Below are 25,054 nucleotides of genomic sequence, written 5' to 3'. Positions count from 1 at the left end.
CACCAACCCTAACTATAACCCTTTCAGGCTTTTTAAGAATATAAAACAAAATCCTAGATGTGAATCATGACCAAATGTTTAAGTATTACATAAAAGTATGACATTATTACCTAAAGTTATTAGCATGTTGATAAGATGCTGAGGGTTCTTTTCCCTTTCTTATTATGCCATACGACTCCTAAGATCTATACTCCAAATATCCTCACCATGCTAAGAAACCTGATTTCAGTGAAGAAGAAAGCCTCACTTTCATTTCTTTAGTAGATTTTCCTAATCTAAAGTACAAATTTTAAGAAATATGATGTACTTGTAAATTGTTATTCTATTGGGGCTCCTGGGTGGTTCAGTCAGTTGAGCATCAGACTTTGGCTCAGGTCATGATCTTACAGCTCGTGAGTTCGAGCCCCACATCGGGCTCTGTTCTGACAGCTCAGAGCCTGGAGCCTGCTCCCGATCCTGTGTGTGTGTCTCTCTCTCTGCCCTCCCGTTCTCAGGTTCTGGTTCTCTCTCTCTCAAAAATAAATAAAGGTTAAAAAAATTTTTTCAATTGTTATTCTATTGTTGACTTTCAAATTAAGACACTTCTGTCCAACTTGTGTCATGGAAAAGTGTCTACCACTAGAAATTCACATTTGCTTTAAGAAGCTTCTGGTAGGTTAGATTTATGAGAAAACTTTTATTTTTATTCTGCAAAGTGTTGAGGGGGGCTATTTTTAACTGAAAGATAGTTTATAGACATGTTGCTTTTACACTGTAGTGTTAGTACTAAAGGAATGACCCTGTAGAAAAAAAGACATTCCTTCCCAACACATGTGCAGTGGTTATTAGCAGTCTCTCCCTGAAACCAGCACCAACTGTGTTTCTGTGACAAAGCAGCTCCATATGCTCTTTTCCCCTCAAGTGCTCTTTAAAATAGGCACATTTTTAAGATGGCTTGTGGATACTTCATGTGTATTTCTTTAACGAGTTCCACCTTAGGACAAGTGGCCTATGTTGCAGTCTATATATAACACCTAAGAAACTGGCACAGAATTAGCTTCACCATTGGGATAAAATGATGAAAAGCGCAGCTCCTGGAACGATGTGATTCATCATTTTACTGAGAATTGAAAATGTAAACATCCATATTAGCTGTCTCAAACAAACATTCTGGGACTGTCACTCAGTATTGACTATTTCATTCATTTATGTCCATGCTTGAAACTTTATCTTGAGGATGTTGGGAATGCTGGACACTGCTTCAGAATATTTCAGACACTGTAGGAAAATGAGCATTCTCTCATCTGGTAATTTCTGTAATGCTACCTCTGAGCAGCACTATATTAATAACACAAGTTTGGATAGCTTGTGAGCTCTTCGGGCCTCATTTCCCTCAGTTCCTGTGCTTTCCACACCACACCAGATAAGGCAGGCCACCCACAAGGAACTATTTCACCCAGCTGCTTCCTCTTATCCGCTTAATGTTAGGGGCACTGTGAGAGAATACTCTATTGTTGCCTAATGGGAACTAATTTTTGCTGTAGGCATATTATAGTGGTTGCATGATTAAGGCAGTGTTATATTGTAAGCCTGTAAAAGGCAGCTGGCTTGAGCTTGCCCCTCTGTGTTTGAAGGGAATCAATTATTGTGACTGCACATCAGAATCACTGGTGGGAGGTGGGAGCAGAGGGGTAATTAAATACCAGTGATACACACACCCCCTACCACCAATAAATCACAATATTTGTTACTGGGGTTTATTACAACCTTTCCAGATGAGCCCAATATACTGTCAAGACTGGAATCACCCAGCTGAATCACACAATTGAGTTAATATTCTTTGATCTTGGATATTAGCTGTGAACTGGGGAAGATTGTTGAATGCATTTAGCTCTGGAGTCAGTGTGGGTTTCAATTCTGATTCTGACTCTCAGTAGCTCTGTGACCTTGAACAAGTTAATTTAACTTGTTTGCTTATATCTGTAAAACAGTGCCTACCTCAAAGGACAAGGTAAGAACCATAATTCCCTTAAGACTTTATCTTATTGTTTGCGTTTTTAGCACTATCTATAAAACACCAAGCAGGGGCGCCTGTGTGGCTCAGTCGGTTAAGCGTCAGACTTCTGCTCAGGTCATGATCTCATGGTTTGTGAGTTCAAGCCCCGCGTCGGGCTCTGTGCTGGCAGCTCAGAGCCTGGAGCCTGCTTCAGATTCTGTGTCTCCTCCTCTCTCTCTGTCCTTCCCATGCTCATACTCTGTCTCTGTCTCTCAATAATAAATAAACATTAAAAAAAAATTTTTTTTAATAAATAAATAAAAAAAATAAAACACCAAGCATACAGAGGAAAACTGAGAACCTAAGCCAATTACCTAGCAGTTATCTTTCCACATCTCTGAATATTGGTTCAGATCTAGATTTAGGACTCACATATGTCCACATATTGGAGCAAATGTTCTGATCCTACATGTTCCATAGCTAGCACAGCCACTCCAAGCTGGTCAGCATGTAAGAGTGATAAAAAGCCCAAGCAGGGCAAAACTGAGGAGAGATACCAGGTAAGACCCCCAACACTTAGAATAGGTAAAGGTATAGCCAGGAAGAAACTATGTCAAAAAGGGAGTCAGTGGCCAGGTACCACATCTGAACAGGTATGTAAACTGAAATCCAAATTGTGATCTACCCCGAGGACATTCAGTTGCCAAAGAGGAAAACTGCAGAAAATTGGAAGCACCAGATAATACTGCACATTCTGGAATTTGCTACGTCAGGGTCTTATTGAAGGACTAATTTCATCAGTGTCCTAATGCGGTTCTTAATGAAGCCACATTTTGGGCCCAGTATCTGACAACACGAATATGTGACCCAATTTTAAAGGTATATTCAGAGAATTTAGCTTCTGAAGCTAACTCTAGATTAACAACAACAACAACAAAAATTGTTTTTAAGGCAATTCTGACTCTCTTCTATTTTTACCTTTAAATAAATCAAAAGATTCTATTATGTGACATACACAGTGAGTTCAGTGTATTAAATGTAAAAACCAGGCTCATCAGTATACCATGTTTAGGGAATGAAAGATTTAATGTTGTTAAGATACTCATTCTCGTGAAGTTGGTCTACAGATTCAATGAAATCCAAATCCAAGCAGGAACTTTTTGGTAGAAATTGACCAGCTCATTCTGAAATTAACATAGGAATGCAAAATATCTAGAATACCTAAAATACAAAGTTAAGAGGACTTGCCCTGAACCTAAAGCTTGTTGATCTCGTAACAGGAAATTTGCCATAATATAGCCTCATCTTTGTACACAAGCCTGTCACTTAAAAAAAGTCAATGTACTAATTGCTTATAGCACATGCACAAAATACACCAAAATAATAAAACTATATTTCTACTAAAACACTGTAGACACAGTATTCCTCAAAGTGTGATCTGGGGACCCATTTGGCATCAGAATTACCCTTGATGAGTTTCTTTAAAATGCTGATGTACAGATTTTCCCCAGACCCAAAGAATGAGTCTCTTAGAGATGGGCTCTAGGAATTTCTATTTTTATCAAGCTTTCCCGGGCTGATTCCAATATACTCCAAAATTTGAAAAATCCCTAGAACGGATTTTTTTCCTAAACAAGCAGCCTTTTTCTATATTCACCTGAAGAGATGCTACCTTAAACACAATTTTGATATTAACAAAGAAGCAAGACTTACCTTCTCGGGTGGATGGCTAGTTATGAGGGCTGTAGCTCTTTCAGTAAATATGTTTGTCGAATACATATTTTTATACCCTGTTGCAACCTGTTCCCCATCTCGAAAATCAAGAGCACATCGTGTGACATTCAGACTGTCAATTAATGCACAGCGCTCATGGGAATAGTAATCTTCACTACCTAAGAGATATCCTACAACAAGAATGGGAGATGAAAGTAGTCAGCATAGCATAAAACTTGTTAAACAAACTAATGTTTCAGCCTTTAATTGCCTAGTGCAATTGATTACCCATGACAAGGCTAATCAAATGACAAGGCTAATCAGAGCACCACTTCTTAACATCTCTATATGTGTTAGCAGGAGGCATTAAAATGTTATAAAAAAAAAATCAAAACCATTCTTCAGGCAAGTCTTCAGAACATAAGGCTCTGTCATGTAACTCTCAAATTCAGTAAAGGTGACAAAATCTTAATCTTTTAAAGCTATCTAACAGCAAAAATAGCATACGGTTAATGTGATTTCTTACAAATTTGTACTCTGAGGTGATCACATAAATGAACACAGGATTCAAATAATGTTGATATTGACCTTGGGAGACTGGCTTCAAGGTTATTTATAGAAGCAGCTCTAGGCAGAATCATCTTTAGTCAGATGCTGACACCCACTGGTGAATGATACAAACCTTTCCAAACAGAAGCTCTAGACATAATTTAACAGAGCCAAAAGATCAAATTAATGTGGTGCAAGAAAGTAGATTTTTCTACCTACGGCGATCTCAGTTTTGCCCCAAACTTGAATGGTATCAACTACTTATCTCACAATTTGGATTTAAACATGAAAAGAAATGGGTTTTCTCAATGAATCGCTGTTTCTGAAAATGTTCTCTATTTTCCTAAAATATTAAAATCATGCATATTGTATGATTCCATTTATATGAAATGTCCAGAATAGGCAAATCTATAGACGCAAAAAGTGTGTCGGCAGTTGCCTAGGATTGGTGGGGGGAAATGGGGCGTGACTGCTAATAGGGATGGGGTTTCTGTTTGGGGTGATGAAAATATTCTGCAATTGGATTGGATGACAGTGGCACCACCTGTGAATTTATTAAAAATCAATAAATTGCACACGTTTTAGTTGGGTGAATTATATGGTGTGTGAAATACACTTCAATACAACCATTAAAAAGAAATAAGCTCTGAGCCATCTCCTAACAAACAATGCTTATTAACCTTAAAATGAGATTGATAAAATTGGTCTTGCCCTTTCCCCAGTCCTGAACATTCTCTATAATCACAATCAAAATCCTTACACAGTTTACATTAAATAATGAATTCATTTTGGGGCGCCTGGGTGGCTCAGTCGGTTAAGCGTCCGACTTCAGCTCATGTCACGATCTCGCGGTCCGTTAGTTCGAGCCCCGCATCGGGCTCTGGGCTGATGGCTCAGAGCCCGGAGCCTGCTTCCGATCCTGTGTCTCCCTCTCTCTCTGCCCCTCCCCCATTCATGCTCTGTCTCTCTCTGTCTCAAAAATAAATAAACATTTAAAAAAATTTTTAAAAACATAAAAAATGAATTCATTTTTAATTAATTTCCTCCTTTTCCATGATTCAATAAATTCAAAGTCCTGAATATAATGAATACCTTCAGTGTTAAGAACACCTTTTAAATAGTAATCTTTTCTCCTGATGATGTAAGAGAAAGGGAAATCCAATGTGTTTGTTAATTAATATATAGTAGAGAAAGAAATGTATCCACAAAAGAAATTTTAGCCCTTATATCGATGATTAGAGAGGTCAGGAAACTGGGGTTCTAGCTGAGATTTTTAATAACTTCTGGGTATTAGAGCTTGAGGAAGAAAGTTTAGCCCTTATATGGATGATTAGAGAGGTCAGGAAACTGGGGTTCTAGCTGAGATTTTTAATAACTTCTGGGTATTAGAGCTTGAGGAAATCACTTCAGGTTATTTCTGTGTAAATGTTAAATGTTTTCTATTACTTGGGAGAATATAAGCATAGCATATATTTGATTAAAAGATGTATGAACTATAAATATTAAAAAGATATTACAAATAGGATGTTTCCAGGAATAGAACTATTTATTTACATACTCGGCCAGACTGATACCAAACAACCATGTGACAATCATATACAGCTTTTATCACAACAATGATTCACAGATTTGAACTTACATGCTGAGCCTAAAGAAGATGGCAACCTATGCTTTTTTGGGAAAAATCAGAAAATACTTTTTTTTATATTTATTTATTTTTGAGAGAGAAGAGAGAATGTGAGCAGGGAGGGGCAGAGAGAGAAGGAGACAGAAAATCCCAAGCAGGCTCCACGCTGTCAGCACAGAACCCAATATGGGGCTCAAACCTATAAACTACGAAATCATGACCTGAGCCAAAATCAAGAGTCTGACACTTAACTGATGTAGCCACCCAGGTGCCCCAGAAAATATATTTTGAACAACTAACCCTCTGACTTCTTTATTTAACAGTTTTATTGAGATATGATTCATATACCATCTACGTCACGCATTTAAAGTTTACACTTCAATGGTTTTTAAGGTATTCAGAGTTGTGCAACCAGCCCCACAATTATCTGACTAGTTTTTTAACTTAACATCGAAGTCATAACAGTGATAACCACTGTATAGTCATTAAACCCTCCTATCTACAAATCCATATGAATGTGGGCTATTTGTTCATCTGAATCCTCAGGCTTCTCAATTCTCATAAAAGGATATGATTTTCTTCTGTACAATTGAATTTTTAAATACATGACTTGGCTTTTAGTAAAAAAAATTTAAAAACCTATAGTCCTTTCTCTTGCCAGAGTATAGGTATTAACCCATCTTTCAGCAAAGGCCTGAGTAAAAATTGTCAAAGGATATACATACAGGCTGTTTCTTCCTCTAGAATTTCCAAAATGACAGAGGTCTGACACCCAAGTCTGACTTTAACTGTTATTTCAGGATGCTGAGGATATATCCAGCTTCATCAAGAAAGAATGCCATGATTAATTAGCAATGTCTAGAGAACCTGTATGGGAGCAAGGCGCATATGGCCTCATGCCTGATATCCCTGCATCTCAACTTTAACCCCAGATCCAACACGGCACAACAGAACTGTGTGTTTCGACTGCATTGTTTGGGCTCTATATAATCACCGATATGCACGTTGGCACTCTTGCCCTACCTTGAATAAAAAGAAATGTTTCAAGAAACACGTACAAGAAAACCACCACTATATTACTAAAATGCTGTTTTTGATGATGTTGTCCACCTCACCTTTTCCCAAAGGAGAAATTTCTCGGTCTAAGAGCCAGAAAATGCTTTACTCTTCCTGAACATCTGGCTTCCATTTATCTTATAAATAATGTGACTCTTACAACCATATCCTTTTTTTTTTTTTTTTTTTTTTTTAGACATAAAAAATCTAAAGTTGCAGAGTTCAATGTGAAGTTCACCTACAGCCAGGAAGGTTTTTTGTGAGTTGGTGACATGCTGCGATTCCATCTTTTTCTACTCACCCTCATTTTTATTTTATTTTATTTTATTTTATTTTATTTTATTTTATTTTTAAACTTATTTTAGAAAGAGAGAGAGAGAGAACATAAGCAGGGGAGAGGGGCAGAAGGAGAGAAGGAGAATCCCAAGCAAGTTCACACTCAGCATGGAACCTGACACGGGGCTCGATCCCATGACAGTGAGATCATGACCTGAGCCGAAATCAGAGTCAGACACTCAACTTACTGAGGCACCCAAGCACCCCTATTCTATTTATTTTTAAACTTTTTATGTTCAGTGTGTGTTCCTTTTTGGATGTGATAGATTGTAAATAAACGAAGAGACAAATGAGAGAAGTACGTAGCTAAACCGCCAGACAGCACGAGATGAAAAGAACTCGTCGGAAAGATACATAGCCACCGGTAAGATTAATAGGCTGTTAATTAAGACACAGCTTGTAACAGGTTAAAAGAGGGTGAGTTTTAAAACTAACTTTGGGTTTCACATTTTTATACAGCTATCCAGTCCATAAAATACTTCTGATTTCTTATTAACCTTCCTATTACCATTTGTTATTTATTTTTTTGATTGGTCCTCCCCAATCTAGTGATTTCAAAAACAGACCTCACAGAAGGGGAGAAGGATGCCAATGGAGTCTCCTCCACAGTCTCCAGAAAAAAATCTTTGGGACAGACCATGGAGAGAAAAAGATAGTGTGAAACTTTGTGAAGGAAATATCCTTGTGTTGGATTTTGCCTGGAATTGTTTTATTTTTAATTATTTTTAATGCTTATTTATTTTTGAGAGAGAGAAACAGAGCATGAGTGGGATATGGGCAGAAAGAGAGGGAGACACATAATCCGAAGCAGGCTCCAGGCTCTGAGCTGTCAACACTGAGCCTGATGTGGGGCTCGAACTCACAAACCGTGAGATCATGAGCAGAGCCGAAGTCGGATGCTTAACTGAGGCACCCAGGCACCCCTGGAATTTTTTTAAAAAGCAAGTGTATCCCCTTTTAGTAATAAGGTTCTCTAGAGTACAGTGGTCTCAGATGTGGACGTAGCAAACTCTTTCAAGGCCCCAACATGGCATTTAATACTCTGGCAAAGGTAAGTGCCTCCCTGTGGACTGCTGCCCACCACGAGCTGAGCAGAGAGCCAGGTTTCTGGAGGTGGCATTAGAAAGTTGCCCCACGGCAATGCTGAATGATTCATTCTGTGTTCAAGTTTCCAGTTATGTGATTACACTTGGGTGTGTTTTATGAGATGGCTGCAGCTAGTCTAGGTTGTAAAAGAAACATGTGCATTTCCATTACCAAAGTAAGTATCAAATCCTCGGCGGGTTGGAAGACATTCTTTCCGGTACATTCCCAGGTGCCATTTTCCGACCATATGGGTAGTGTAGCCTGCTTCTTTTAGAAGCTGGGGCAGGAGTTTTTCATCCAGAGGGACGCAGCTGGGCTGACAGGGCCAGATTATTTGGTGTTGTAAACCTGTGTGGATCTTAAAGAGATAAACACGAAATTATAGATCGATGATGTTGAAACATTCTGAACAAGTAGATAAAGTGGATGCCTAATGTACTGCACATATCTGTAGACCTGAATGTTTAACTCAATTCCTGTACCAGCTCAAGGATATTTCTGCATGGTTCTTTACTCACTTATTCAAATAAGGTAGTGAACATATAAACAGGATTGGAAAAAATGAATAAAAGCACTATAACAAACATTAGATATTTCAATAAATATTTATCAAGGAATTATGTTAGAAGTCATTAACCTAACATTTCACTTCCCACCTCAAAAAAAGTAACCATAATATGAAGTGTGAACCTACCAAGGAAAAAGTGTTCCAATTTTTGGGCACATGAGAAATTGGTGATTGGTTTAAAAGGAGCTTCTGTAATCTTTCGAGATTAGGTGATATTTTTTTTAAGGGTTATTTGAAAATATAATGAAAATAATGCCTTGCATGTCTTATTCTACTTTTATGGAAGCGATAATTTCAAATGTCAGTGACCAACCTTTTCTTAAGAAAAAAAAGAAAGTAGCCAGGGCACCTGGGTGGCTCAGTTGGTTAAGCATCCAACTTTGGCTCAGGTCATGATCTCATAGTTCATGAGTTTGAGCCCCACATCAGGCTCTGTCCTGACAGCTTGCAGTCTGGAGCCTGCTTCAGATTCTGTATCTTGCTCACTCTCTGCCCCTCCCCTGCTCACACTTTATCTCTCCCTCTCTGTCTCCCCCTTTCTCTCAAAAATGAATAAACATTTTAAAAAATTAAAAAAGAAAGGGGAAAAAAAAGCAGCCGTCTGACCTATAAGAGCAGCTCACACTATTACGCCCAGGGTACAAGGACCACACAATAATCAGCTGTTAAGAAATGATCACGTATTGAGTCTTGGTGTGATGTTAAAACAGAATATCCACAATTACATGAAAAGGCTATTAAAATTACCCTTCCTTTTCCAACCACCTTTGTAAGGCTAGATCTTCTTCATAAACTTTTACCAAAACAATGACAGATTGTAATAAGCTATCTTCTATTAATAAAAGACACATACAAAAATACATAACAATATCACTCTTCTTGCAATTATCTTGTTTGGGATAATATAGGTACTTTTCATAAGTTATTTATGTTAACATATAATGGAATTATTATTGCTGTTTTTCAGTGAACAAAAATATTTTTAAACTTCCATTTTAATTTTTGATATGGTGAATTTTGAAAGGTGCAAGCCACCTAACATAAGCTCTTTAGGTTCCGTAATAATTTTTAAGCAGATGCAGAGGTCCTAAGACCAAAAATGTTGAGAAGTGATGTATAATGTCCAATAGTGGTCACTGGTGACAGAGATGATTCTTTAGAGAGGGTGGCAAAAGAAACTTCAAAAGGAGACATTTGAGCAGTAATCTGAATCAAGGGAAAGAGTGACAGAGCCTTGGAAAAAGCTGAGGCAAGAATCATCTAGGCATAAGAGATAAAAAGTGGAAAGACCCTGAGCCCTGAACTTGCTAGATGAATCCGAAGGCCAGCATGGAAGCATTGTGGCCCGTCACAGTTCCTATGCTGATAAGTGCCACTGCGCCCCCTGCTGGGGCATGACTGGAGTCCCTGGGGGCTCTGCCCTGCCCAGCTCCTCCCTTCCACCAAACCTCACACCTCTTCTCTGCTCCTAGCTTAGCCAGGGAGGTACTTTCCTTTATATGAAATGGGACTGGGGTCTCCCATTCAACTCTGCACTGGACACAAGCTTTCCCTAGAAAAGGCGGGCCACTCCTGATTTCCCTAGCATAAATGGGTCTCTGGGGACACAGAAGGTTGAGAGTGCCAGTTCTCAACCCAAGCCATAACTCTCTGGCCTCCATCAGCTGTCAGGTGGGTAGCAAGCAACTATTAATAAATGGCAAAAATTTGTTTGCAAATGATTTACTGGCTTTTATAATTTAAAGCAGAATGCATAAAGCTCAGGGAATTAAATCCCATCTCAGCTCTATCATCAAGGGCATATTAAGCATTCAACTGCCATAGTAATAACTGTAAGCTTTACTATCAATAACATTTCTTTAAAAAAATTTTTTTTTAACTTTTATTTATTTTTGAGAGACAGAGAGAGAAAGAGCACAAGTGGGTGAGGAGCAGAGAGAGGGAGACACAGAATCCGAAGCAGGCTCCAGGCTCTGAGCTGTCAGCACAGAGTCCGATGTGGGGCTCGAACTGATGAACCACGAGATCATGACCTGAGCCGAAGTCAGATGCTTAACCGACTGAGCCATGCAGGTGCCCCTGTTATCAATAACATTTCATGCCTTCTCCACTACATTTCAATTCGCTTTCTTGAGAGATGGGGTGGCATAATAGAGAATACGCACCTGAGCCTGGACCTGCCCCAGAAGCATGTTGTGGTCATGTGAATAACAGATAAAATGTACACTGAAACTTCACATCCGCAGCTTTACTGGCACTACCGAATACTGATTAATCACTGATTTTCTCAGATTCAAATACTGACTACACAGACCAGAAAGAATTTTATCTCATATTATTTTTATCTTATTTTAAATACATGGCAATAAACGGATACAAAGTAGAAGCCAAAAAAAAATTCACACTCACAATCTTTTTTTTCTCATTTATTATAAGCTACTATTGAAAAAAGCTTTCTCGCAAGCTTTGACACTGTTTTGAATTTCATTTTTGGGTCTCTTTCCAGAGCTGATGTTTTTTGAGTTGCACCTGCCATTGCTTCACTTCCTGCTATCTTTCCATACCCTTTTTTAAAAATATTTTTATCTGTTTTTGAGAGGGAGACAGAGCATGAGCAGGGGAGGGGCAGGGAGCAAGAGAGAGACACAGAATCCGAAACAGGCTCCAGGCTCTGAGCTGTCAGCACGGAGCCCAACATCGGGGTTCGAATCCATGGACTGCGAGATCATGACCTGAGCCGAAGTCGGACGCTTAACCACTGAGCTACCAAGGCACTCCTCTTTCCATACCCTTTTAAAGTTTTTTTTTAATGTTTTATTTATTTTTGAGAGAGAGACAGTGCGAGCCAGGGAGGGGCAGAGAGTGAGAGGGAGACACAGAATCCGAAGCAGGCTCCAGGCTCTGAGCTGTCAGCACAGAACCCAATGCGGGGCTCGAACTCACGGACCGTGAGATCGTGACCCGAGCCAAAGTCAGACGCTTAACCGACTAAGCCACCCAGGTGCCCCTCTTTCCATACCCTTTTAAAAGAACCATATAAAATATCTTTAAGGTGAAATTAAAACGGATTGCTTTTTAAGGTGATGGATACGTTCACTCTCTTGACTGTGGTGATAAGTAGATACATATCAAAACTTAATCAAATTCTATACTTTAAATATGTGGTTTATTGTATGTCAATCACACATCGCTAAAACTATTTAAAAATAAAAGTGAGTTTAAGTTTTCTATTAAGATTTCTATGCCTTTCCTAGAAATCACTGGACACCTCCACTGGGATATGTGCCAGATGCCTTCCACTTGCTTTCTGAATCCACATTCTGCCTTCTGTCCTGCTCTCTGCCCTGGGGAAGCTGACCTATGGGAACCAAATCAAAAAACTCTGCACCTTCTGGCTTCTAAGTGGGTTCAGCCAAGGGGGAGCCCTGACACGAAATTACAGGGAGAGAAGAGATAAGTGGTTCTTTACTGCCAGACCAGGCCAGTTCTGTGCAGGCCATCCTGAAGGCAGCCTTCTCTACATGACACTCTCTGTGTCTAGGTTCTTTCCTTCCTTCCCCTCCAGTCCAGGGCTAGTAACAGCTCCACTGGGTTATACACTTTTACTTGGGGTCCCCTTCCCCCAATTCACACTCTTGAAAACAGTCCCCTTATAAGTAAACTTCCCTAAATATCCTAATTTGGCTATGCCAGCTCCTTCCAGCTGGGATCCTGAATACTAAGGATGTTACAATATCCAGGCAGGGAACAAGAAACACTGCTCTCAAAACACACACACACACACACACACACACACACACACACACACACACACCCCAAATCATAGAAAGACTGTCCATGGTTAACACTTGAAATTTACTCGACAGAAAATAAACCCTAGGTTCAAAAATTTTCTAATATACACAAATTGGCACTGGTGCAGGAAAAGTAAAGGTAATTATTTTATGGGATTCAAAAGACTCATTGGAGATAAATGCTATGTGCAGATTTCTTTAAGTGGAAAGCTCATCCATCGCATGCAGAGAATTAACTCTGATAGCTATAAAGCACTGCCAAGGGATGCTGTGTGATTCGGTTTTCCTAGACCATGGGCATCAAGCCAGGTGGTCAGCTGAAGCCTGTTTCTATTATCTACAATCATATGGAGCAGAGAATTTGTTCTCTTCAATTCCCGAGAATTTATTTGACAGAGCATTTTTATGGCATTACAGGGGAAGCGGAAGCCAAACTCTGGATGACAGCCAAAAACATGTTTTTAGTCTGTTCAAACACTATTGGAAGTAAGGAAGCTGTAATGTGTAGAGAAGCAGTAAACAGGCCAATGCGGAGCTGGTTCCAACAGAGCACAGGACGACAGATCCACACCATGCATCACGGGGCAGGCTGGTAACAGGGCACCAATAGGAATCAAGAGAAAAAGAAGTGTCCCCTTGTAAACACAACAGTACGTAAAACAATTCCATCCTAGCACCCATCTTCAGTGTTCAGAGAGCATTACAGATGGAGAGGGTTATACGGATAATACATGAGAATCCAAAGGAGTAACTCTATACCTACCATGTGTGGCTATCCGTTCTTCATTAAACCAAATCCTCTCTCCAAAAACAGCTTCTCCTAAGATTTTACTGGACCATCAAGGATTCCCTGCACAAAGGCAAAGGGTCTATATAATCAGTAAAGGACCTGGCTTGTCTCTAGATTCCTTCCATGAGGTAAGTGATGAAAATCCTTGTGTGTGTATTTTGTTGCATATAAAAATGTATCTGATCCAGTGAGTTATTCTGTCCTGTGTAGACATGGAAGGAACTATCAGTGGGAGTGTCATGAACTTAAAAGGGGGAGGGAGGAGGGCGGCTCCCACATCAGAACCTCTCACTTATCCCCCCTTTAAGAGGTCCAGGAATTCTATTTCTGATCTGGAAGCTCAGAGCACAATATTTCCACCAAACTGATAATAAACTCTCCCAGAGGCTATGTGAACGACTGCTACCAGTATGGCAATGAATGCTGTTTCTCCCCTAACGTAATTAGTGTTGAGATAACATCCTGTTGAATGGAAGGAAGATTCTGTCCTATCTGACCTGTGCAAGATGAACTCATACTCTCACTGTACCCAAGTATTTGTACACAGTACTTGAAAATTCTGCTACAGAATTTCAAGTACTGCTACAGTACTTGAAAATTCAGAAAAACGAGCAACTCCACCCTCCCCTTTATGCACCAGAGAGCTAAGACGGACGCTTCAAGACAGGAACACAATCACAGAACATGCTGGTGGCCAGCCAGGAGTTCAGAATTTCCAGCCTGTGTCTGAGTCAGTACACCACAAGTTTTAACCACGGTCAAGTACCACTCATGCCGCCTTAGGGTTTATTCCTGGAGCTGCCCCACAGAACAAATGGATCCTGGAGAATCGGCTCCCTCCCCCCTAAGCTTTCTAAAATGCAGTCAGCTGCCCATGCTGTTGAAGCCAAGAGCTACAGAACACACATTATGTGTGTTAGGGGCCTGACTTTGCCATCTGGCCTGGTCCTCCAGAACTCGGGCTGCAGAACTGGCTGGTGTCACTGACAGTTTTAAGGGTCTATTTATTTTGGTGGTGATTAGCAAAGAGTGTAAATCTCTGACTAAACCCACAAAGGGATGTTGTTTGTAAAAATAAACAAGGCAAAAACTGTTTCAGTGCCTTCCTCTGTTTAAATTATAAAGCCAACCAAAAGCTCACAATGAGAAGGTAGGAAAATATGGAGGAAAAGAAATTTTTAGCAAAATGATAAGATTAAAGAAACAAAAACAAAGAGAGTTACCAGACATTAACAACTTACACTTAAGGTGATTCTTGAAATAACAAACCTCAAAAATCAATCAGCAAAAACATCCCGTAAGTCAATGGGTCATACTCCACTGAGCCCCAAACTTATTTCCTCATTGCCTCATTTCCAATTACGTGGGAAGTAAAACATGTAAAATACGGAACTGTTTCTTTAAAACATCTTCATACATCCAGAATATGGCCTCCAGGTGCCTCTACCCTTCTGGGAAAACGCCTCTTGGCTCTGGCTAGGCTTAGGAGAGACACCTGGCTTTAGCAAAAACAAAAGATCCATGAGATCAGGTCACCCGTGGCTCCCTGCATTATAGCCATGATGTGCTTTAGTAGGGGGCCATCTTATTTGTCACTATGGAGCTAAAGCATCCTATGTTTCTCCCCCCAAGGAAGCACAAGAATACAGGCTCATAAGTGCTTTCTCTTCAGAGGCACCTATGGCCCCCGTACTGTATGCTCCTCTTACCTCTCGCTCCTTGGAGGCCATTTCCAGAGGGTCCTGTTAACCCTCCCAAGTTGTGACCTCCTTCCTTCCCCAGTCACTCCACCTACTTCTAGCTCTTCACTCCTCTTTGCCCTACTTCTAGTCTTAGAGCCCAGGGAGAGGCAAACAGGGACAAGAGTCCACTGAGAGGCAAGCAGGTGGGGGGATGATAAAGAATGGGTAGGCAGGATGCTGGGTAGGCAAGATGATAAAGAATGGGTAGGCAGGAAAAGAGGCAGGGAGGAGAGGGCATCCTCAGGCAGAACCCCTTCCTCTTCCCATGCCAGTATGCAGTGCCCTATTCTACCTGCAGCCACGGGTCTCAGCAACTTAAAGCAAAGTCAAAGCAAAAGTCAACAATCACCCACAGTGCTCCTGCACAGCCTCCGTCCTACATTTCCTGTCCAAGGCTCTGCTTCAGGGGTGAGTGAAAAGCCCTGAGATGTCCTGTCCGTTTATCAGCATGATTAAGAAAAATGTGACTTGGGTCCCTTAAGAATAAAACCTTGAAGTCATCTTTCATTGCTTCTATTCTCTGCCAAGGTTACAGAGTTTTAATGGAGTGGCCCCCTCAGTTCCCAAGGTACGTATGTTCCCAATTGAGGACCAAAGTTACTTTTCTTGTTTATTTATTTTTTCCTAGAAGGAAGTGCTCCTACTAAGGCCTACGACTTTAGTTACCCTTTAATCTTTTTAGATTCTAAAAAAGGAAGCGGGGGCACTAATATGGCAGACCAACCATACCATAAGCAGGGAAGATCGTGAACTCTCACAGGAAATGCTCAGGTGTTTAAGTTCTTAGCACATTTGTTCATTTCACATTCACATTCAACACTGAGTGCTTCTCTAGGCCAGGACCAAGCAGGACAATCCTACCGAGAAGTCACAACAGAGAACAAACCACCACATTTAAAATGTGTACTAAGAGGGGCGCCTGGGTGGCTCAGTCGGTTGGGCAGCCGACTTCGGCTCAGGTCATGATCTCGCGGTCCGTGAGTTTGAGCCCCGCGTCAGGCTCTGTGCTGATAGCTCAGAGCCTGGAGCCTGTTTCAGATTCTGTGTCTCCCTCTCTCTGACCCTCCCCCGTTCATGCTTTGTCTCTCTCTGTCTCAAAAATAAATAAACGTTAAAAAAAAAATTTTTTTTTAAATAAATAAAATAAAGTGTGTACTAAGAGTGCAAAGGTAAAACGAATATTTCATATTGAATAGAGTCAATGTGTAAGAATAAAGAAATTCAGCATTTTCTTTTTTTTTTTTAATGTTTATTTATTTCTGAGAGAGAGAGACAGAGTGTGAGTGAGGGTGGGGGGCAGAGAGAGAGAGGAAGACACAGATCTGAAGCAGGCTCCATCCAGACTCTGAGCTGTCAGCACAGAGCCAGATGGGGGACTCGAACTCATGGACTGTGAGATCATGACCTGAGCTGAAGTCGGACACCCAACCAACTGAGCCAACCAGGCGCCCCAGAAACTCAGCATTTTCAAGTCTTCTTTTGAACTAAAAAGCACTATACAAATTCTATTAGAAAAGCTGATGCATTTTTATTTATCTGGTCACTTTTACAAATACCTTGATTACGTATTTGTATTGAAATATATCTGACATATAACACTGTAAGTTTAAGGTGTGCCGCATTTATACACTGTGATATCATTGCCATTGTAGCAATAATTAACACGTCTACCATGTTCTTTTTAGTGGTTGGAATCATGAAGTTCTAGTCTCTTAGCAAATTTGATGATTCTATTTATTTTTATTTTTTTATTATTTTTTTAATTTTTATTAACTATTTATTTTTGAGAGAGAGACAGAGTGTGAGTGGGGTAGGAGCAGAGAGAGAGGGAGACACAGAATCCAAAGCAGGCTCCAGGCTCTGAGCTGTCAGCACAGAGCCCGATGCGGGGCTTGACCTCAAGAACTGTGAGATCATGACCTGAGCTGAAGTCAGACGCTTACCGACTGAGCCACCGAGGCGCCCTGCAGATTTGATGATTTTAATACAGTATTGTTGACTAGGTTGACGATAGTGTACAATTAGATTTCTAGGTCTTAATTACTACTTGTTGCAAGTTTGTACCCACAAACAATATGTCCTATCCTCCCACCCTCTAAAGGATTTTTAAATATATTTTTAAAAAATTTTAATGTTTATTTTTGAGGGGGGTAGGGGCAGAGAGAGAAGGAGACACAGAATCCGAAGCAGGCTCCAGGCTCTGTGCTGACAGTTCAAGCCCATGAACTGTGAGATCATGACCTGAGCCAAAGTTGGACACTTAACCAACTGAGCCATCCAGGCGCCCTAGGATTTTTAAATTAATATTTCAGTCTTGAGATTTCAACCAAGGGGAAAATGAATATAAAATCTATTTCATTATATGCACAATGTGCCTCTGAAGGATACTAAGAAACTAATAAATAATAAATAACAAATAGGGGCTCCCTACAGAAAGGAAGGCTGAGAGTCAAGACAGAAAGGTTTTTTTTTGGTTTTTTTTGGGTTTTTTTTACACGTAGCTCTATTTAAATGTCTTATATTTGAAACCTGGAATATATTTCCCAAAGACAATTTTTAAAATAAGCTTTTTTTTTTTTTTCAATATATGAAGTTTATTGTCAAATTGGTTTCCATACAACACCCAGTGCTCATCCCAAAAGGTGCCCTCCTCAGTACCCATCACCCACCCTCCCCTCCCTCCCGCCCCCCATCAACCCTCAGTTTGTTCTCAGTTTTTAAGAGTCTCTTATGCTTTGGCTCTCTCCCACTCTAACCTCCTTTTTTTTTTTTTTCTTTCCCCTCCCCCATGGGTTTCTGTTAAATTTCTCAGGATCCACATAAGAGTGAAAACATATGGTATCTGTCTTTCTCTGTATGAAAAATAAGCTTACTTTAAAAAGGCGGAGTAGGATAAAAAATTTAATTCTAACTGGACTAACATGTATACAAAGAATGCCACATAGCACTTTATTGTGGCTCCTTAAAATATATTTACTTATAACACTGTTAGATTAGAAATATGCTTTAATAGGGGCACCTGAGTGGCTCAGTCAGTTGAGCATCCGACTTCAGCTCAGGTCATGATTTCATGGTTCATGAGTTCGAGCCCCGTGTCAGGCTCACTGTTGTCAGTGCAGAATCCCCTTTGGATCCTCTGTCCCCCTATCTCTCTGCCTGCCCCCTGACTCTGGAGTGCTCTCTCTCTCAAAAATAAACAAACATTTTTTAATTAAAACAAAAAGAAATATGCTTTAATATACAGTAGCCTTCAATGTAACATCATTATGAAAACATGAGTAAGTAAGTTGAAATTTAATATTTTATCCTGAGCAGGCAGCATTAGCACAGGGAGACCCTGCCTCCCTCTGTGAGCTCCTACCGCGCTTTCCATACCCACCTACACTGAGTTCCCATCACAAAGGCCTCGTCCCCTTCTTAAAAAGAACTCACTGCAGCCTTGAGCCTTAACTGGCTGTCCCTCCCACTGTGTTAAATTCTCTTTCCCAGGATCTTTGAATGGTTGATTCCTCTCCATTCTGGCCTCTGTCCCCAACACCTGCGTGGAGATAATTTCCTGAGCAACTTACACTTGACCTACTTTATTTTCTTCTCTACATTTATTACCAGGCCATTTCAAGTCACCCAGTGGGGCACCTGGATGGCTCAGTCAGTTAAGCACCTGACTCCTGATCTCTGCTCAGGTCATGATCTCCTGGTTCGTGATTCAAGCCCTGCATTGGACTCTGCGCTGACAGTGTGGAGCCTGCTTGGGATTTTCTCTCTCTCCCTCACTCTCTGCCCCTCCCCTGCTCGCACTCCCTCTTTCAAAATAAACTTTAAAAATAAAGAAATAAAATAAATTCACCTCGCTTACTCATTTGTTTATATGTTTATTTCATCCCATGCTTGGTCACTCCTCATCTCACCTCCAACAGATTATAAGCACCAGGAGATCCCCAGAGTATAGCACAATGCCTGGCATAAATAGCTGCTCAACAGATATTTGTTGGATGAAAGAATGAACGAAGGCATCATACTAAATGGTGATAGACTGAAAGCTTTCCTTTCAGATCGCAAATAAGAAAAGGATGTCCACTCTTGCCACTTCTAGTCAACATTGTACTGGAGTTTCTAGTCGGGGCAATTAGGCAAGAAAATGAAATGAAAAGCATTCAGATTGGAAAGGAAAAAGCAAAACTATTTCTATTTGCAAATGACAGCATCGTGTATATAAAAATCCTAAATATCACACACGCACGCTTTCAGAACTAGTTAAGTTCAGCAAGGTTGCAGGCTACAGACCAAACATCAGTTGCATTCCAAACACTAGAAATGAACAGTTGAAAATGAAATTAAGAAAACAACTCTATTTATAATGATATCAAAATGAATAAAAACTTAAGAATAAATATAACCAAACAACTCCAACACTTGTAAGCTGAAAACTATAAAACATTATTGAAAGAAGTTAAAGGGGCGCCTGGGTGGCTGAGTCGGTTAAGCATCCGACTTCAGTTCAGGTCATGATCTCACAGTTCGTGGGTTCGAGTCCTATGTCGGGCTCTGTGCTGACAGCTCAGAGCCTGGAGCCTGCTTTGGATTCTGTGTGTCCCTCTCTCTCTGCCCCTCTCCCGCTCCGGCTTTGTCCTCTCTCTCTCTCTCTCTCTCTCTCTCTCTCTCTCTCTCTCTCTCAAAAATAAATAAACAGCCTTGTCTTCCTTGTTATCAAATAGGGATAAAAGTAGTAGCCACCTCATCGGACTGTGAGACAATTAAATGAATTAATGTAAAGTGCTTAGAATGGTATCAGTATATTGTGTCTAAGAGCAATAAGGCTCCTTAGTTCCCAAAAGGTTGGCTCCTTTATTTATTTTTTTATGTTTATTTATTTATTTTGAAACAGAGAAAGAGAGAGAGAGAGCGTGCGCGTGCAAGCAGGAGAGTGCAGAAAGAGAGGTAGAGAGAGAATCCCAAGGGTCTACACACTGTCAGCACAGAGCCCAATATGGGGACTTGAACTCACCCACTGAGAGATCATGACCTGCGCCGAAATCAAGAGTCCAACTGACTGAGCCACCCAGGTGCCCCAATGTTGGCTCCTTTAAAAAAGGATGCTTGCTAATGTGAAGTAATCTGCCATTGGGTCTCCTGAACCCAGAATAAAACGGGAGAAAAGTCAAGCAAAAAAGTCAACTGGGGAGGCTAGCTTGCTACACTGAGAGGGCTCTAAACTATTTTGGAGTACACAGCCTCTACCCTTCCTTCACATCGTAACCACAGGGTACTCTATGCACTTTTTTTCCTCCAAGACAGACAGTGGTGACTGGTGGAGGAGGATGTTAGGGGACAAAAGCAGTCAATTATATGAACAAGTTTTGTTTTTATTTTTATTTTTTAACATTTATTCATTTTTGAGAGTGAGAGAGGCAGAGCATGAGCAGAGGAGGGGCAGAGAGAGCAGGAGACACAGAATCAGAAGCGGGCCCCAGACTCCAAGCTGTCAGCACAGAGCCCAACTCGGGGCTCAAACCCACAGACCACGAGAACATGACCTGAGCTAAAGTCTGACGCTTAACCGACTGAGCCACCCAGGTGCCCCTATATGAACAAGTTTTTTGAAGTATGGTATTTGCTTTCCTGTTCAAGACTGTTGGAAGAGAGGAAGTTAGAGAAATGAACGGCCCTCCCATTCTTCTGCAATTTGAGTTCAGTTCTCTTATTTCAGAGCAAATGCAGAACTATTCTGGGCAGGCCTTGCCTTCTCTCCTTTCTTCTTTACACAAACATTCCTTTACTACAAACTGTCCAGGATAAGATCTGCCTTAGAGCAGAGCTTCCTGATTACACCTTGCAGCCCAAGCCAGACCTGTGGAAAGGACTTACGGTTGATGGTGAAGGCAACCATCCTTTATCTCCATTGCAAACCCTGGCTACAGCTACTTCTCGGGCCTGTAGTCAAGCTATATCTTTTCTGTTTCTACAAGTCTTCAGATCACTGTGGAAATCGTTATTGCAAATAAACCCTCCCTTCTCTTGATCTCAGGACAACATGAGGCTACAGTTGATCTGAAAGGCTACATGCACATAGACTTAAGAGGGGAAGTTTCAAGCATATCCCATGACTTGCATGGTAAGGACTCAAAATATGCTTGTTGAATAAACAGTCCGTATATAAGGAGGTATGCTGGTGTTCTCAAATGGTAACCATTTATTGTATTTAATATAGTCATAATCACATCAGGATCTTATAAAATCATCAATCTTATTCAGATTAAGCAAATAGGATATAATTTTATAGGCCTGAGAGGACTAATGGATACAGGAGAGGCACAGACCCAATTTAAATACTTTCTAGCTGTGTATTTCTTTTTTTTTTTTTAAGTTTATTTATTTTGAGGGGGAGAAAGAGAGAGAGAGAGAGCGAATGAAAAAGTGGGGCAGGGCAGAGAGAGAGGAGAGAGAGAATCCCAAGCAGGCTCAGCAATGTGGGGCTCGAACTCCCGAATCATGAGATCATGACCAGAGCCAAAGTCAGACCTTAACCAACTGAGCCATCCAGGAGTCCCTCTAGCTGGGTGATTCTTAACATGCTATCAAACTTCTACAAGTTTACTTCCTCATCTGTAAAGGGGGATTGGAAGTTATAGCTACCTCATGGGCTGTTTCAAGAATTAACTTTAAAAACAGTAAAGCACCATGCAAATGTTCTTGATATTCTTAGTTATTTAACATATGTGCACACTCTACAAGTATAATATCTCTGTTAACTACACAGAAGTTTTTAAAGAAAAGCTTTTAAAGAGATAATGTCAGATATCACTTTACATCTGTCAGACTGGCTAGTATGAAGAGAACAAGAAATAACAAGTGTTGGTAAGGATGCAGAGAAAAGGGAACCCTCCTGCACTTTTGGTAATCAGGTACATTGATGCAGCCACTATGGGAAATAGTACAAAAGCTCCTCAAAAAATTAAAAATAGAGGTATAACACAACCCAGAAATTCCACTTCTGGGTAGTTATCCAAAGAAAATGGCCAGCCAGGGGTGCCTGGGTGGCTCAGTCAGTTAAGTATCAGACTCCTGATTTTGGCTCAGGTCATGATCTCATGGTTTGTGGGCTCAAGCCCTGCCTCAGGCTCTGCACTAACAGGACAGAGCCTGCTTGGAATGCTCTCTCTGCCCCTCCCCCGCTTGTGTGCTCATGTACACTTGCTTGCTTGCTCTCTCTCAAAAAAATAAACTTCAAAATTTTTAAGGAAAATGGTAAGCCAATCTGAGGCGATCTGTGCACCCCTATGATCTTTGCAGAATTCTTCACAATAGCCAACATACGGAAGCAACTTAAGTGTCCATTCATGGATGAAATGATAAATTAGATGTAGTATATATACAATGGAATACTACTCAGCCATAAAAAAGAATGAAATCTTACCATTGTCACATGGATAGACCTAGAAGGTATAATGCTAAGTGAAATAAGTCAGAGAGAGACAAATACCATACGATTTCACTTATATGTGGAATACTAAAAAACCAAACAATGAACAAACAAAATAAAACAGGAACAGATTCATAGATACAGGAAACAGTTGGTTACCAAAGGGAGAAGGGCTGGAAGGAAGGCAAAAAAGGTGAAGAGGATTCAGAGGTACAAACTTCTAGATATTAAATAAGTAAGTCATGGAGATATAATGCACAGCATTGGGAATACAGCCAATATAACACTGTCCTAATTTTGTATGGTGACAAACGGTAGCTAGACTGTGAGGATTATTTTATAATGTATAAAAATATCGAATTACTATCATGTACACCTGAAACTAACAGGATAGTATATGTCAATTATACTTTAATGATAAATAGAGAAAGATGCTCAGAGGCATTGAACACAAGTTAAATTAGAAAGGAATTATCAGCAGCCCAAGAAAAATCAACCTGCGTAGGTTCATCGTGCTGAGAACTTGGAAAAATGAATCTCTGGTGACAGGCCTAACCTAGGACCGCGGCGTTCACAAGAAGCAGAATCGCACCCACTGCAGGCACTTTTCCTTTAACCCATCACCCAGCCACTGCTTTCCCGCTCCTCTCCTCTCACTGCTCCACTCGGGGGTGTCCAGCCGGCTCCCTCTCCATCAGCCCTCTTCAGGACCTCCCCGCAGAGTCTACTCTGACCCTTCGGCCTACCGGCTCCCGGCTCGGAGGCCCAGCAACTAGCATTCCGCCAGACGCCAGACACCCTTTCACCTCGACCTTTAGAAAACGGAAGACAGAAAAAGCACCGGAGGAGGTGGGGTGCCGGGGCTGCGGGTGGCCTTGGAACGGGCATGCGCAGAGGCCGCGGCGGCCTGCGGGCCTGGGAGAAGCGGAGAAGGCGCCGCCAGGGTGAGCAGTCCCCTCGCTTGGACGCTGCTCGGGGAGCTGACCCCGTCTATCCAGCGCCCACCCCGGCCTCCCGGCCCACTTCCAAGAGGCTGCGGGGGCCGTCTGGCGCGCTGGGGCAGGAAGGCATAGCGGCGGCTCCCGGAGGGGCGGAGCCCCGCGCCGGCGCAGGGTTGGCGGGCCGCCGGGGGCGCTGCGTACCTGGTAGCGGCCGGTGAGCAGCTGGCTCCGCGATGGCGTGCACAGCGGTTGCGTGTAGTAGTTGTCCAGGAGCACCCCGCCGGCTGCCAGCTTGTCCAAGTGCGGCGTGCGGATATTCGAGCCGTGGAAGCTCACGTCGTTCCAGCCCAGGTCGTCCGCCAACACGAAGACGAGATGCGGCGGCCGGTCGGCCCCGGCTCCTGCGCCCGGCCGGGACGGCAGCAGTAGCAGCCGCAGCAGCAAGGGGAGGACGCCGGGGAGGAGCGGCCGCCGCCGGCTGGGGCCTCGGGGCAGGCTCGCAGCGCCGCTCCGGCCCATCCTTCGCGGCCCACGGTCCCCGAGCCTGTGGCGCCGCCAGCCTCAGACACCGGTTATAGAATCAGGAACTGGGCAGCCGGGGCCTGCCCCGCCTCCGCAAGGGATTTCACCCGCGGCCCACTGCGGGCTGGAGAGACCCGGCGCCCGAGCCCCCGCCGATCCCGGGCCGGTGTGACGGGGGAGGAGCCAGCGAAGAAGCACTCGGGGCTCCCGCAGCTCAGCTCCGTGGAAACTCACTTGATAGGAGCCACGATTGCATCGTAGCATCCTCAAAGAGGAGCAGATTTGTTCTTTTTAGTAACTCTTCGCAGTTTACAAAGTCTTTCGTTAAATTTCGCAACAACCTCGGCAACTGGAAATTTAGTTAATGCACCTTTCTTCCCTCACTCCCCCCAATAAAGAAGCTTTTAGTTGGTTGAGCCTAACCCGAACTCAGATCCTGAGCTGTGTGATGTTTTAAAGGTCGTAGGGGAATCATTTCCGGCAAAAGAACTCAGCCTTGTGCAAGTGAGAAGTCGTTGGAGAGATAGAGCTCTAGGTGATGTTTCAGATTCATTTTGAATAGTATACGCCTGTGAAGCCACTTCCTCCTCACTACCCAGAAAGGAGCCAAATACACACTCCGATTGCAGGGTGCCCTTTTGAAGGTGCAGTTTTACTGAGGCTGCCTGAGGATTGTTTGGAGTGTCGTGTGACCATTGAGTAGCTCATTAGTTTGTCTAGGTAGAAGCCCCTTCATGGCTGGCTCCCTGACACTCAACTAATGAACCAAAGAAGTAAAGTATCTTATTTGCCCGAAATCATCTGTGGATGGAAGGAAAAAATACCCTTAATCACATGCTCATTGAATTGGGAAGTTAGCCTTATGATTAGTACATTGCCATCCAAAACTTTCTGCCTGTTCCATGTCTGGAGATAGACTATAACTATTTATAGTT

General features: G+C 41.8%; 1 protein-coding gene across 1 annotated transcript in view; it reads right to left on the bottom strand.

Annotated features, from left to right (window-relative positions):
* Positions 1-24,552, bottom strand: part of ARSB (arylsulfatase B) — a 168,967-nt gene extending 144,415 nt beyond the window's left edge. Inside the window, exons 1-3 of the mRNA XM_060635482.3 lie at positions 23,799-24,552; positions 8,514-8,700; positions 3,689-3,879 (exon numbers count right to left, since the gene is read on the bottom strand). Of these exons, the coding sequence (XP_060491465.2) occupies positions 3,689-3,879; positions 8,514-8,700; positions 23,799-24,116 (696 nt within the window). The 5' untranslated portion in view covers positions 24,117-24,552. The remainder of the gene's footprint in view (positions 1-3,688; positions 3,880-8,513; positions 8,701-23,798) is intronic.
* Positions 24,553-25,054: the final 502 nt, after the last annotated feature.

Source organism: Panthera onca, chromosome A1 (genome assembly GCF_046562875.1).
Source record: "Panthera onca isolate mPanOnc1 chromosome A1, mPanOnc1 haplotype 2, whole genome shotgun sequence".
In the NCBI taxonomy this organism is placed as follows: domain Eukaryota; kingdom Metazoa; phylum Chordata; class Mammalia; order Carnivora; family Felidae; genus Panthera; species Panthera onca.
The sequence above is the reverse complement of the archived record's forward strand: the minus strand, read 5'-3'. Positions and strand labels throughout refer to the sequence as shown.